This window comes from Malus domestica, chromosome 15, assembly GCF_042453785.1.
Source record: "Malus domestica chromosome 15, GDT2T_hap1".
Taxonomy (NCBI): Eukaryota; Viridiplantae; Streptophyta; class Magnoliopsida; order Rosales; family Rosaceae; genus Malus; species Malus domestica.
In genome coordinates this window covers 13,444,905-13,459,779 of record NC_091675.1, presented here as the reverse complement: position 1 = coordinate 13,459,779, position 14,875 = coordinate 13,444,905, and the positions used below count along the sequence as shown (strand labels likewise).

General features: G+C 37.8%; 1 protein-coding gene across 1 annotated transcript; it reads right to left on the bottom strand.

Moving 5' to 3' along the window:
• Positions 1–10,473: 10,473 nt before the first annotated feature.
• Positions 10,474–12,749, bottom strand: LOC139191698 (probable polygalacturonase At1g80170). The gene is made up of 9 exons (XM_070812695.1): positions 12,591–12,749; positions 12,348–12,482; positions 11,962–12,132; positions 11,703–11,729; positions 11,396–11,603; positions 11,213–11,294; positions 11,007–11,115; positions 10,786–10,902; positions 10,474–10,704 (listed from the first exon to the last, which is right to left on the bottom strand). Exons 1-9 carry the CDS (start codon positions 12,747–12,749, stop codon positions 10,474–10,476), a joined length of 1,239 nt encoding a protein of 412 aa, XP_070668796.1.
• Between the last annotated feature and the right edge of the window lie 2,126 nt (positions 12,750–14,875).

Sequence of the window (14,875 nt, the reverse complement as noted above, 5' to 3'; positions counted from 1 at the left end):
TATATATATATATATATATATATAGAGAGAGAGAGAGAGAGAGAGAGAGAGAGAGATGAGAGAGAGGGAGGGAGAAGTTAAAGAAGAGTGGGAGGCAAAGATCATTAGAAAAATCAAATAGCCGGTCAGTTCACGACAAAACTGGAATCAAAATGTTATAAGAAGCCACACAAACGGTTGATTCTCTATCGCTAAAAACCGGAAAGGATCATCGCCGGATTATTTTCCTGAGAATCCTAGGGATTCAATGATTGTGATTGTTCATCGTTTATCGTGCGATCATAAATTATTTTAAATTTTAAAATTAAATATAAATAGTACCTAACGAAAACTGACCACAAGATGTACGATGAACGGTCACGATTGCGGGATTCCTAAGATCCATAGGAAAAGAATTTGGCGAGGATCCTTTCCCAAATAACATGCCAAGACAAAATACAAGCTGAAACCTCCAAAGATATCTGATGAAGGCCTTTTAGCCAAAATAGTTTATGAAATTTGCATAGCTCCTCACTTTGGTTACTGAGATTTGAAATCAGTAAAAGTGGTCTCTGAGTTTATCCACCATTAATCATTTTGGTTATTCTGTGAAATTTTTTGTTAAATAATGACTAAAATGACAAAAATACCATCAATTTAATAAACAAATGGTCAAAATGATTTTTAACAAAAATTGAGGATGTTTTTGTCATTTTATCTTTTATTTAATGGGGATTTTTCAAGAATGAACCAAAATGATTGATGATAGACAAACTCAGAGACCAATTGTATTGATTTCAAATCTCAAAAACCGAAATGAAGAGTTATGCAAACCTCAATGACCATTTTAGCTGAAAAATGAAAGCAACCAATTAAAATTTGATCCAAGAAGATGCTTTCGTCTTAGATTATGGTGTTGTAGCCCTTTTTGGGGGTCTTTTACGTTGTTTTTTGCAGAAATTTTAAGAGCAACTCCACCCTTGGAGCCCTCCCCCCAGGCAATCCACTATTCAATCCACCCTATGAACAGTAACTGCCCTAATAAACAATAATTGCTTTTTGCATCTCCACCCTTGCACTTGAATAGTCCTGGCAATAGGCAATAAAATATTATTAATTTTTTTTTACAAAATAATACTAAATAAATTTATTTGTAATTTCGGATAAGATATTTTAAATCGTTCTCGTTGCGCCACGTGTCATTTACCCAAAAAGACTATTATTGGTCATAGAAAAGTAGAAACATTTTTCGGATTTTTTACAATTTAAAAAAAAAATTTAAAAATTTTTACATTTATAGAAAAGTAGAAACATTTTTTTTTTTAAATTTTCTGAGTTTTTTTTTTCAGATTTTTTACAATTTTTAAATTTTTTTATTCAAATAATTAATCTATGCCGTTGGATTTAAAAAAAAAAATTCCAACACTCCATATTGTGCCACGTGTCACAATGGTAACTTTTCTTAATTTTAAAACTATTTTTTTTAATTTATAAAGCAGATTAACATCAACCGTTGATCTCAGATCGAACGGTTGATATTAAATCAGCTTTTTTTTTTAGTACCGTTGGAAATCGGACGACTCATATTAAAGAGCCATTGGGATCGAACGGACCGTGGGAAGCCACGTGGCTTCCCAACTGTCACTGCGCGCGGTTCATTCAATCTGAAAACGTGTCTGCTGACGCGCCCCAACGCGCACGTGAGGGGCACGCGCCTGACACAAAAAAAAAATAAAGAAATGGACCGACGCCAGGCATGGCGTCAGTCTGACGTCACACCCCTTGGGCTGAAGGGCTGTCAATCCCTAACGGGCCTGGCCCTCGGGCTCCTACCCTCACTCGAGCTGCCCAAAGCTGAAGCCGAACCCACCGGCCCTCGGGCCCTTTCCTCTCGCATGTCCCCCAAGCAAGGTCCAACGGTGGACTTGCTCTAAAATTCATGTTTAATGCACGTCTTTTATGTGGTTTTATATTTTAATGCCGAATATTGTTTTTTAAAAATAAAAACACAAATAAAAAAACTCAATGAAGATTCTTTTGGTCGAGCTGGTCGTCCTTTTTTCGCCCACCAAACCTGAAACCAACCATGCATCTAAAAGCAACTTCACCTTTAAAAATTCCCTAGTTAAATTGACAGCAACGAATAGTAATTATTCAAGTGTATTTCTATTTTTAAATTGAATAACCTAATTAGTTTGTATTAAAATATTATTAATTTATTTTTATAAAATAATAAAAAATATTTTTATTTTTAATGTTGAATATGATTTTTAATCAATCTTGTCACGCCACGTGTCATTATTCGAAAGTCCAATTTTTGTAGATAGAATTTTAAGTAGAATTTTAATCAATTTTGTAGCGCCACACGTCATGATTTTGTAAGAATTTTATGGATAGATTTCCGATAAGATTTTAAATCAATCTTGTCGCGCTATGTGTCACTATCTGTTTAGAATCCTTTAGAATAGATTTTGATGGAAAATTTAAGCAATTTCGACCAATTAGCCATTTTTTTGCAAACAAAAGTATATGAAAACTTTGATTGAAAGTATTGAAAATATTAAAAATGTGGTGTAAGGTGAAAGATGATGGTTAGGTATTTATAAATAAAATAAAATTTTTTCTGTATTTTTAAACAAGTTTATAATTTTTTATTAAGTTAATTAATCTGGACCGTTGGATTTCAAAAAGATTGAAATCCAACAGCCCAAAACATGACACATGGCCAACGGTAAGATTTCTGACATTTTCTCTTTGTTTTTTTTTGGCAGAAAAATCTAGACCGTTTATATGGAAACTGAACGGTCCAAATTTTGCCACGTCACTAGCCGTTGAGTTTGAATTTCAATTTTTTTTTACCGTTGGAGAAAACTAGCAGTTATAAATCAAACGACCATCGACGCACCACGTAGCCCCATGTCCCGCTTCTGTTAGTACACCTGTAGCGCAAGCCCACCCCTATGCATGCTATCGGGAATGCGCACCCACTCGTCTGGCGCAAAAAATGTTGATTTCACATGGCTGACATTAGCCTAGCGTCAAGTAAGCCAGGTATTGGGCCAGCTAATTTTCTGCTGGGCATGCGGCTGGCCTCCCCCGGAGCCCAGCTGATTGGATGGGTGGATTGGGTTTTTCGGGGGAGGGGGAAAAGGGGTTGTTGCCCAGCTAATACATGGAGGGCTGGAGTTGCTCTCACATGTGACTCTTATTAGATATAACAAGAGAGTGAGAGTTGTTATATTGTAAGAAGTTGAGTTAGTTACAATTGGGAGTTAGTTGGAAACAGAATTAGTTAGAAGTACAACTACCAGAGGGTATTATAGTCATTGTTGTAATATGGATGATAGGTATATAACCATGGTATACAGACCATTGGTGACAGATGATTGAATATACAAGAAACCCTTTTACTTCTCTCTCTAAACTTCCTTCTTTTCTCTGAGTGCTTCCTTTATTCTTCTTTACGATATATACACTATTGTTAATATGGTATCATCGCCGGGAGAGGTTCGTTGCCGATTCCGATTCTAGGGTTCTTCCGCTGTACTGCAGTTGTGATCGTGGGTTCGTTAGCACTTCATCAGAAATTCAGAGAAGAATGGAAGTTGAAACTGGGCAGAAGTTTGGTGTTCTAAGTGCAGAAATCTTTCAGGTGATTTTGTTCCGATGTTTCGCTTTCTGTGTTGCTGATTGATTTACAGATTCAAGGTGTTCGTTTCTGTGCTATGTTCATTTGGGGATTTTGTTATTCCTGTTGTTGTGTGATAATTGGATGATTCCTACTTCAAAGTATTAGATTGAGAGTGTCAATCTCTCTTGGCTATAAGAAAGTGTCAATCTTTCTTGGTGGATTCGAAAGTGTCAGTCTTTCGTGTCTTGGTTAAAGTTTGATTGGAAGAAAGTTTCATTCTTTCTTGTTTTTCGAAAGTGTCAGTCTTTCGTCAATTTGTCTTGCTTCCCAGTTGCTTGAAGAAAGTTTTAGTCTTTCTTGTATACGAAAGTGTCAGTCTTTCGTACATTTGATTTACAGAAAGTTTCAGTCTTTCTTGAATACGAAAGTGTCAGTCTTTCGTGAACTTGAATTGCATTGCTATCTGAACGTTTCAGTCGTTCTTAATTTTTGTTGATCATGGCGAATATGAATATCAAAGTTGAGAATCTTTTGGGAATGTTGACTATAAAATTGAGGGATGATAATTTTGCTAAATGGGCGTTCCAATTTCAATCAGTCTTGAGAGGGTATAAGATGTTTGGTCATTTTGATGGGGATACTGTTTGTCCACCCAAATTTGTCATTGATACGGAAAAAGGAGTAACTGATAGGCTTACTGATGCATATATTGAATGGGAGTCTATGGATATGGCCTTACTGAGTTTGTTGATTGCTACACTTTCTGATGAAGCTATTGAGTATGTTCTTGGTTGCAGAACTGCGTTTGAAGCCTGGTCTAATCTTGTTGATAGATATGCATTGGTGTCTAAATCCCGAGTTAATCATCTAAAGACTGAGCTGCATACCATACAAAAAGGGAGTGATTCGGTTGATAAATACTTGTTGAGGTTGAAGAGTATCAAAGATCAATTGATTGCAGCTGGAGAATCTGTGTCTGAAAATAATGTGATTATTGCAGGGCTTGCAGGCTTACCAAAGGAATATGCTATCATTCGCACTGTCATTTTGGCTAGAGAATCATCTATAACTCTAAAAGAATTCGAGCTCAATTGTTGGGGGCGGAAAAAGAAATAGAAGGGGATACTAATGTCTTATCTTAGAATCTGTCTGCATTGTATGTTCAGGGATCTAGTATTTCACAAGGCTCGTCTTCTGCTTCTGGTTCAAATCCTGCAGGACACTGTCATTTGCTGTCTACTACAGGAGGTGTTCTTACTCCATCTCCATATCTCAATCCATCTCAATTACAATTTCCACATGAGCCATATAATTCTCAGATGTCACAACAGTTTCCTACTCCATCATCTCTTGTGTATCCACAACAATCTCTTGGTTTCGGGTTTCTAGGGAATATGTCTCATACAAATCCAAGACAACAATTTGGTCAGAATGGGAGTCATAATTCTAATGGAGGCAGTACCTTCAGGTCTAATGGTGGTCATAATTATAGGTCTAATGGTGGAAATAATTACAGAACTAATGGGGGGTTCAAAGGCAAGAACTTCAATGGAGGGTTTCCTGGTGGTTCTTCTTTTGGAAATTCAAGGCAGAATGGTACTGGAACATGGTCTGGTAATGCAGAGAATAGATCTAATGTAGTCATAGAGTGCCAAATTTGCAATAAGAGAGGACACATAGCTGTGAATTGTTTTCATAGGAATTCTAATACTCCATCTACTGGTTATTTGCTTGAGTGTCAAATTTGTGGCAAGAGAGGACATTCTGCACTGGAATGTTATCACAGGGGAAATTATGCCTTTCAAGGTCAACCTCCACCACCATCTCTTAATGCTATGGCTGCACAGCAAATGTCTCACTATGTTCCTCAAGATTCTTGGGTTGTTAACACGGGTGCATCACATCATATCACAGCTGATGTGGATGCTCTGAACAATGTTACACCTTTTGAAGGTTCTGATAGAATTACAATTGGAAATGGCACAGGTTTACACATTGCCAATACTGGTTCTACAACTATTCACACCAATTCACATGCTCTTATGCTTAAAAATGTGCTGCATGTTCCAACAATAGCCCGCAATTTATTATCTGTTCAACAGTTATGTGCAGATAATCATAGTTGGTTTGTTTGTGATGATAAACAATTTTTTGTGCAGGACAAGAAGACAAAGGAGGTTCTGTATCAAGGAAAGAGTAGGCCCAGATCACTGTTTCAGATTCCAGTACTCAAAAGGTCGAAGGGAATGCAATCTGTGGTTCAAGGTTCAGCTGCTTATCTTGGACAATTGGTCAAATCCAGCATATGGCATCATCGATTAGGTAATCCAACTAATGAAATAATGTATGTGATGTTGAGAAACTCTAGTATACCAGTAGATATAGACAGTCAACATAGTATGTGTACTTCATGTATCAAAGGCAAGATGTCTAGACTTTCATTTCCTGTTAGGACTGATAGGAGTTCTTTTCCTTTTGAAAAGGTCCACACTGATATATGGGGACCATCTCCTGTAAAATCTCTCGAAGGTCATAGATATTATGTAACCATTGTTGATGAATATACACGATATGTTTGGATATTTCCTATGAGCAATAAATCCGATGTCTTTAGTATTTTTGTGAACTTCTGTGCATATGTTCTCAATCAGTTTGGTGTAACTATTAAGACTGTACAATCTGATGGGGGTGGGGAATACACCAGTCATTCATTCAAAGCATTTCTTGCAGCTAAAGGAATACAACAGTTACTTTCATGTCCGTATACTCCACAGCAGAATGGCTTAGTAGAACGCAAACACAGACACATTGTAGAAACAGCAATAACATTACTTACAACAGCAGGATTACCAAGTTCTTTCTGGTATTATGCATGTGCTCATGCAGTATTTCTCATCAACAGGATGCCGTGTAAGTCATTATTATTGGATTCTCCCTATATCAGATTGTATAAGAAGCCACCTGAGCTGAAATCTTTAAAAGTGTTCGGATCTGCAGTTTACCCTTGGCTTCGCCCATATAATGATCATAAATTGCAGCCTCGTTCTGAAGTCTGTGTATTTCTCGGATATTGTAGAGGTTATAAAGGGGTCATTTGCTATAATCCAGTCACAAGAAAGTGTATCATATCTCGCCACATCATTTTTGATGAAAGTGATTTTCCTTTTTCAAGATCTCAGAGTACACTCCAAAATAAACAATCTGGTATATCTTCTAGTTCAGTTACACATACAGTAGTACCAATTCCTATTCCAGTGAGCAGTTCATTATCTTCTAGTGGTCACCATGTTCATTCAGAGTCTTCAGGGCTACACCAACATATAGACAATTCTTCTCTGCCTTCAGATGAGCAAGTTGTCGATTCTCAACAGATTGGATCACAGTCATTGTCAAGCTCAAGTCCTACTCTTTCCTCATCAACTGATACACCTTCTTTGCTTCCTGTCCTCAGTCCTGCGCAACTTCAGGTAATTCTTCCTATTTCTACCTCTGATATGCACTCTAGTGTACCTTCCTCAAGCAATGTTATTCAAACAAGACTGAAGACAGGTGCTATACCTAGAAAAGATTATTCAGCCTTCTTGACCACTATACCTGAATTATCTTCCCTCCGATTACATGATTACACTGATGAGGATATATTTGGGACAAACATATGTGGCTTCTCACTTCTTGCTGATACACAGGATATTGATGAACCTAAGAATTTCAAAGCTGCTTCTAGTGTTATACAGTGGCAGAATGCAATGCAGGAAGAGTTTGATGCTTTACAGTCACAGGGCACTTGGAAACTGGTTCCTCCTCCTTTAGATCGGGGTATAATTGGAAGTAAGTGGGTCTATAAAGTGAAGAGAAATCCTGATAGGACAGTGTCGAGGTACAAGGCACGGTTAGTTGCACAAGGATTCAGTCAAGAACAAGGATTAGATTATTCCGAAACATTCAGCCCGGTTGTTCGACATACAACTGTGAGACTTATTTTGTCTTTGGCAACTCAATTCAACTGGCAGTTAAGACAACTTGATGTTAAAAATGCGTTCTTGCATGGCGACCTTGAGGAGGAGGTTTATATGAAGCAACCTCAGGGTTTTGTGTCTAAACATCCAAACCATGTGTGCAAGTTAATTAAGTCACTTTATGGCTTAAAACAAGCGCCTAGAGCGTGGAATTCTAAATTTACAAGTTTTTTACCAGCATTGGGGTTCAAAACGTCCTTATCTGATTCCAGTCTATTTGTGAAGGTTGACAAAGGCGATGTGATACTTCTCTTACTGTATGTGGATGACATTATTCTCACGGGGTCATCTGTTACCAAGATTCAATCAGTTGTTACACAGCTTGCAGAAGTTTTTGATCTTAAAGACATGGGAATGTTAACATATTTTCTCGGGCTACAAATTCAGTATAGTTCCGATGGCTCATTATTTGTCAATCAGTCGAAATATGCCAAGGAATTATTGAAGAAAGCTGGAATGGAAAATTGTAAATCCACATCAACTCCTTCGAAGCCTCATTCTCAGTTACTTACAACTGAAGGAACATTGTTATCAAACCCCTCTCACTATCGCAGCTTAGTAGGTGCTTTACAGTATCTTACTTTTACAAGACCAGACATCTCATATGCAGTGAACGTTGTATGTCAATACATGACAAGTCCGACTGATTTACATATGCATCTTGTGAAACGAATCCTCCGTTATTTGCATGGTACATTGGAGTGTGGGTTGCGGTATACAAAGTCTGATGAGTTTCATATCTCAGCCTTTTCATATTCTGATTGGGCAGCTGATATTAACACACGGAGATCTATTACTGGATATGTTGTATATCTGGGATCCAATCCTATATCATGGCAATCTAAGAAGCAATCCACAGTCTCTCGAAGTTCTACGGAAGCAGAGTACAAAGCCCTTGCTCACTGTGCTGCTGATATTTTCTGGATTCGTTCACTCCTTAAGGATGTTCATCAGTTTATATCCACTCCTCCTCTATTACATTGTGATAATCTGTCTGCCTTAGCCTTATGTTCTAATCCGGTTTTCCATTCTCGGATTAAGCATTTAGATACCGACTATCATTTTGTTCGAGAAAGGGTCCATAAAGGAGATTTGTTGGTTCAGTATATACCAACAGAAGATCAGGTTGCAGATGTGCTTACTAAAGGTTTACATAGTCCTGTGTATCTCAAGCATTGTAGGAGTCTTCATATAGGGATTCCAAGTTCATCATCTCCACAGTTTCCATCAGTCAAACCCTGCTGTGAGGATCCCAGCACTGTTTGAGGGGGGAGTATTAGATATAACAAGAGAGTGAGAGTTGTTATATTGTAAGAAGTTGAGTTAGTTACAATTGGGAGTTAGTTGGAAACAAAATTAGTTAGAAGTACAACTATCAGAGGGTATTATAGTCATTGTTGTAATATGGATGATAGGTATATAACCATGGTATACAGACCATTGGTGACAGATGATTGAATATATAAGAAACCCTTTTACTTCTCTCTCTAAACTTCCTTCTTTTCTCTGAATGCTTCCTTTATTCTTCTTTACGATATATACACTATTGTTAATACTCTGAGGAAGTTCAATTTTTTTATCACAATGCTTTGTGGATGGTTTAAAATTTGGGTACTATTATCTATATCTAAATTCTGAGCTATTTTTATATTTAATCCACTGTCTTATTTTTATACTTGAATTAAAAAGTTCAATTCCTTTTAGTACAATGCCTTGTGGATGGTTTGAAACTGGGATACTATGATCTAGATCTAAAATTTTGAGTTGGTATTGGATTTAGTCCACCGTCCTATTTTTTTTACTGTAATTAAACTTTTTGATTAATTATGCATCTTCATTCACATTTGTAATTTGAATATTTAAATATGAAGATCTAACCACTTTTCTGAAAAATAGTTAAAAGAAAATTTATATGTTATCATATATGATTCACATGTCATGCGTTGATTATGTACATTCAACTTGTGATGGAGGTAGAATATACGAAAATAAATAACACTTAATCTACCTATCATCCATGAAAATAGTTTAAACAAATTTAATCTTCATACATTTATGAATACATACTAGTCGTTGTGGACCTTTTTAATCGAGTTGGATTTGGGTCTCGGTTGAAACACTCAACTCTCATGGTTCGTTTTGGACACAAAGTCTTGAAATACTTTGAAAGAATTAATACGTCTTAGGAAGCATTCCAGATGAATCAATGACTCCATTTAGCAATAATTGTAGCAGTTACATAACCCCGTATACTACCAGTGGATCATGGCTATTTGGTCTCATTTATCGAAGATGTTGGTATATATTGACTTTCTTTTCTTACCAGCTCATTGTTATCCGATGCCAATGGATCGTTAAAGACAATTACGTACGGTGCCAAGGCTGAACAGGCACAAGACATATCGTCGCCTTACTTGCCTTGCTTTATACTGCACTTGCTAGCCTGATCATTGTCAGTTGCTAATGTGAAATCTTCTTTTTATGCTCCTTTCTTCTCTTCTCAGGCCTGATAAAGTAGACCAGAGTCTTAAGGTGTTTCGGAGATTAGCGACTTCACTCAAGGAAATGACGATTCAACGGTTAGGCTCATGAGAACACCTGAACCGCCTATTATAGTCTGACTCGATGAATTTGGCATTAACGTATCCGATTTTGTATTCTAATGTTATAGTGTTGTGTATTTGGATTGTGTAAACTGCAAAGTATTAGAACTTTTTGTCCGTCAAAATCTCCAATTTCTGTATAAATGCTGGAGTTTTGCAAGAATGAACTGTTGATAAAGTTTAGATGAGATATTTGATTAAGTGATCGAATTCTGATACGAGCTGTATCAGGTAAACAACAAGATCAAATTTGGAGACAGGGTTCTGGTTGAATCACTCCGAAGGCAATGCCATGGGCATTGGTGCAGTTCGAAGTCAAGTTCTGTCCTTGTATAGCCGGTCTAAGGTATATAGATTTCAAAAATACTCCGGTGCAAGCGACAGAGCGACTGCAGTTGAGACTGATAGCCGCTTGGGAACTTGATGTACCATACAGGTTGTTGAAGGAGACATCACTTATATGAACGCCAGTATCCTACAACCGAAATAAGTATAAATCGAAATGATCCGAAAAATTCAAGTTTGCATTCATGGAGGGGAGTGTGATTGCTTTTACCAGTTCCTTGCAGGCGCCCCTTTTGCTGCAGTAGTTTTGATCGATAATTATGGGGTTCTTAACGGAACGGAAAAACATGTGCTCGAACGTGACCCGTCGGACGTAACCTTTGCCAGCCTTGATAGGACAAATGTAGGAACAAAATGTTACTCAAAACAGTGAAGATTGAAAGAGAATGTCTCCCCGACTTTGTTTCCCAAATTTCGGTTTTCGTTCGGTACCTGCCATGTCTTGATTCGAGCTCCGCTGGTGGTTCCTTGGAGGTAGACCTGAGTTACATGAATGTTCTCCACCTGAACAAAATTCCCACTCCTCCCTAAGCTGCCAATGCTGCTTTTAAAAACAACAGGAGGGTGTAAAGAGAAAACTAATGCACGAAAATCACTACTCTTGAAAGTTGAAATAACGAGTTTAGAGAAAAGCTGACCTGATTCCGTGGCCGGGGCCGCATTTAACGTATGAGACGATTATATTAGATGTATGGTCTCCAATGGAAACACAATCATCGCCTATTAATGACATCATTAATTTGGTATCAATGTCAACTAACATGTAATTTTTCCGCCAAGAAAGTAAAAGGAAAAATTGAAAAATTTGAGAAAACTTTTACCCGTTGCTATAATTGCATTAGTGACAAACACATAGTGAGAGGCAGAAATGTGAATTCCGTCAGTGTTGGGGCTTCTTTCCGGAGCTTCGATCAGCACATTCTCTATGTGAATTCCTTCACACCCTTCTATTAAGACATGGACTTGAGAGCTATTAACGAAATGAACGTCGCTAATGCTGCTGTTGTTACACGACACAAACTTCACTGCCTGTACTTAACCGTATTTAATCTCCATATATAATGACAATTATGCGCTTCATAAATAAATATATTTGTGTAGGGAGAGAGGTTTAGTGATGGTACGTACAGTTGGGGCCAATACAGTGCATCCCTTCTGAAAAGAAATTTATATCAGACAACTAATTGATCACATATCAACAATTTCGTTCTTTTAAAAAATTATTGAGTACGGCCACCCGTATTACGTCACACGTTCGCCCGATACACTGAGGGAATCTCTTTATTCTGGTCTGCCATCGCCATGTAAGGTCCAATGGCAGGGGTTCGTTTGTCTATGTCTTCGTGAATGGATGACGTGACACGGGCGGCCGCATTTGAAAATGTACCAGGCCAGGGTGGTCTCTGCAGGACTGATCCCACCAGCCTTTGCCTCTTCCATTGATTCTGCCTGGGCCAGCCACCTTGAGCCCGCTGACTCGTTTGAAAGCTAGCCATTGACTTTGGTCAAGCCCCTTCCATGCTTCAGGTGAGTTTGGTGCCAAAAGTCTCCCTAATATCTACAGAAAAATAACCTATGAATTATATATTTCTTAATTTGTATAAAAAAATCAAATAAGATGATGGAAAAATAAGAACATTCACTCAAAATTACAGAAATGATTTTCGTATTGTTTTAGAAGACAAAAATGAAAGGAGAGTGGTGAATGAGAAAATGGGAGTGAGAAAATTATTTTCCGACAAACTATTGAAAACTGTATCAGAAAAATCTTACCAAAAAATTTATGATTTTTGGCTTGCATGGACCGCCGAAGACGACCGGATTAACCAGAAATTTCCGTCGTGGAACGATCAAGGTAGAAATTTCAGATTCTGAGTTGCATGTTGCATTCCAAGCCAGCAAGAATGCCTGTAATAATACAAATTAATGACATTAATCAGTGGATTAAATCTTGTGTTACGAAATATAAACAGCTTAATTAATTAGATTCATCCCAGAAAAACATAGTGTACTTACTTCGGAATTATCAATGTTGCCTCCGGCACTGATAGCTCCGAAGTCTCTGACATCAAAAGTCGTTAGATTTGCAGGTTCGGTTGAACAAGCAATGGCGGCGGAAACTAACGACCCCAGAAGAAGAAGAAGAACAAACAGATAAACATACCCCCCCTGCATTGGTTCAGAAATTTTGGAAGGACAAAGCTTTTTAAAACCGATTTAGAAATATGGGGGACAATTAATATAAAAATATAATACGTTTTTGAGAAAGAAAATATATAATATATAACTGTTATTGTTTTAGTTTAATGTATATGTGAAAACTATTGTTTTATGAGGCGAAATGAAAACTATTGCTTTATGGTATCTGCAAATTAAAAACATAATGAAACAAAAAACCAAACCCAAATTCTAATAATTAGAGTTTTTGACAAATGATATTACATTTACATTTATCTAAATTATGGGAAAGAGGATTCAAACTTGGATGCAGAAGGAACATAAAAATGTTAAGTAACTTATTAGTTCCAGAGTAATTCCATACCTCTTGATTTTCCCAATAGCTATAATGCTTGACATCTGGAAATTAGAATTGTATGAGAAACTAGTTAGGGATATTTTTTTTTTTTTCAAACCTTGCATTCTTTGTCATGAATCCTTACATTTGGAAGAAAAATTTGGGTTACATCTATTTTAAGGAGATTATTAACCTAATAAAGTTAATTAGCAAAAGTTTAGCTTCTAATTTTCTGCTTTTGGGAGATGTTTATTAACAAAGTAGTTATACAAGAAACTTATGTTTCTATATTCAAAATCCCAAACTGCTAGAATATATAACATCCCATGTAATAATGTCTTAGTTACTACACATGCATTTATGTTATGGTCATGAAAGACGTTTATCCAAGCCAAACTACACATCTTAAACGCACAATATGTGTGTAGACATCGAAATTTCGGTAAATAAATGTTGACCGATAAATCAAAGTGTCAACGCTCATGTATTACATAAATTTTACACGTAGCGTGTGACTCAACGAAAATTGAAATGAGTTGGAAAAGTCATCAAATAGGACACGTGTCAACACCTGGCAGAAACGACTTATTTCATCTGGGACATTATATTCAAAATTAGGCCTTGGAAAATTCTATAAATACAAGCCCATTTCATTCATTTTGGGGAACGAATTCATATTACACCTTGAAGCTCTGAAGCTCTGAAACTCCGAAGCTCTCAAGCATCCAGGTTCCCGAAGAATCAAGAAAGCCTTCTTCGTTCTTCATTCATCGTACCTTCAAGATCAAGCCCCGACGGCCCTTGAAGAAAGTGTTCTTCATTCATCGTTCTTCCAAGATCAAGCCCCAACGGCCCTTTGGATCAACAATCATCCACCTTCAAGATCAAGCCCCGACGGCCCTTGAAGAAAGCACCATCGTTCATCATCTGTTCATCCAAGATCAAGCCCCAACGGCCCTTTGGATCAACAATGTCGGCGAATCCACACACATCCAACCGTTCTTCAAGATCAAGCCCAAAAGCCCTTGAAGATCTGTTCATCACTGTTTCTTCAAGATCAAGCCCAAAAGCCCTTGAAGATCCACTCATCACCGTTGTTCAAGATCAAGCCTCAAACGGCCCTTGAAGAAACATTCATCCTCAAGATCAAGCCCCAACGGCTCCTTGAAGATCCGCTCAAATCCACCTTCAAAGATCAAGCCCACGGCCCTTTGAAGAAACTTCCAACAGTTCATCCAATATCAAGCCCCGACGGCCCTTGGATCAACGAAACACCCACCAATCAACACCTTACGGAGATCGAATCAGAGGATCAAGTTAGAGAGAGATTGTAACCCAAAATCATCATCAAATACAAATATTTGTTTGTGCACGTCGTTCTTGTCTCTTTCGTTTCAGGAATTTTCCGTGTTCACAAATTGGCACGCCCAGTGGGACTATCTCTGCCTCTCATCTCTTTCTCCGTTCAAGAAATTCAAGCGCACTTCCAAAATTAATGGCATCAAGGAAGGCTCAAACTGTTCCTGCAACCGGCGCAAAGAACAAAAGCGTCCTCGTCGCAACTGGTGTCACTTTGGGCATCACGACTCGAAGCATGGCAAGAGCTACTTCTGCCGCCTCTTTCACCTCTGCATCAACTCTGCCAAGGGAACAAAAACACCCAAGGCACGAGCCTTTGATCACCTTAGCCTCACTAAGGGCACCAATGGGGGAAAGCCCAAGGAAATACTCCGAATCCATGCTCTCCGATGCTGATTCAAGCAACAGTTCAGCCATGCAAGTCATG

Excerpts from the sequence above, each read along its gene's own strand:
- LOC139191698 (XM_070812695.1), bottom strand. The coding sequence starts at position 12,749 with ATGCAGGGGGGGTATGTTTATCTGTTTGTTCTTCTTCTTCTTCTGGGG. Across the intron at positions 11,604-11,702 it reads GCACTGTATTGGCCCCAACT|GCAGTGAAGTTTGTGTCGTG; the intron begins GTACGTACCATC and ends GGTTAAGTACAG. Across the intron at positions 11,116-11,212 it reads GGCCCCGGCCACGGAATCAG|CATTGGCAGCTTAGGGAGGA; the intron begins GTCAGCTTTTCT and ends TTTTAAAAGCAG.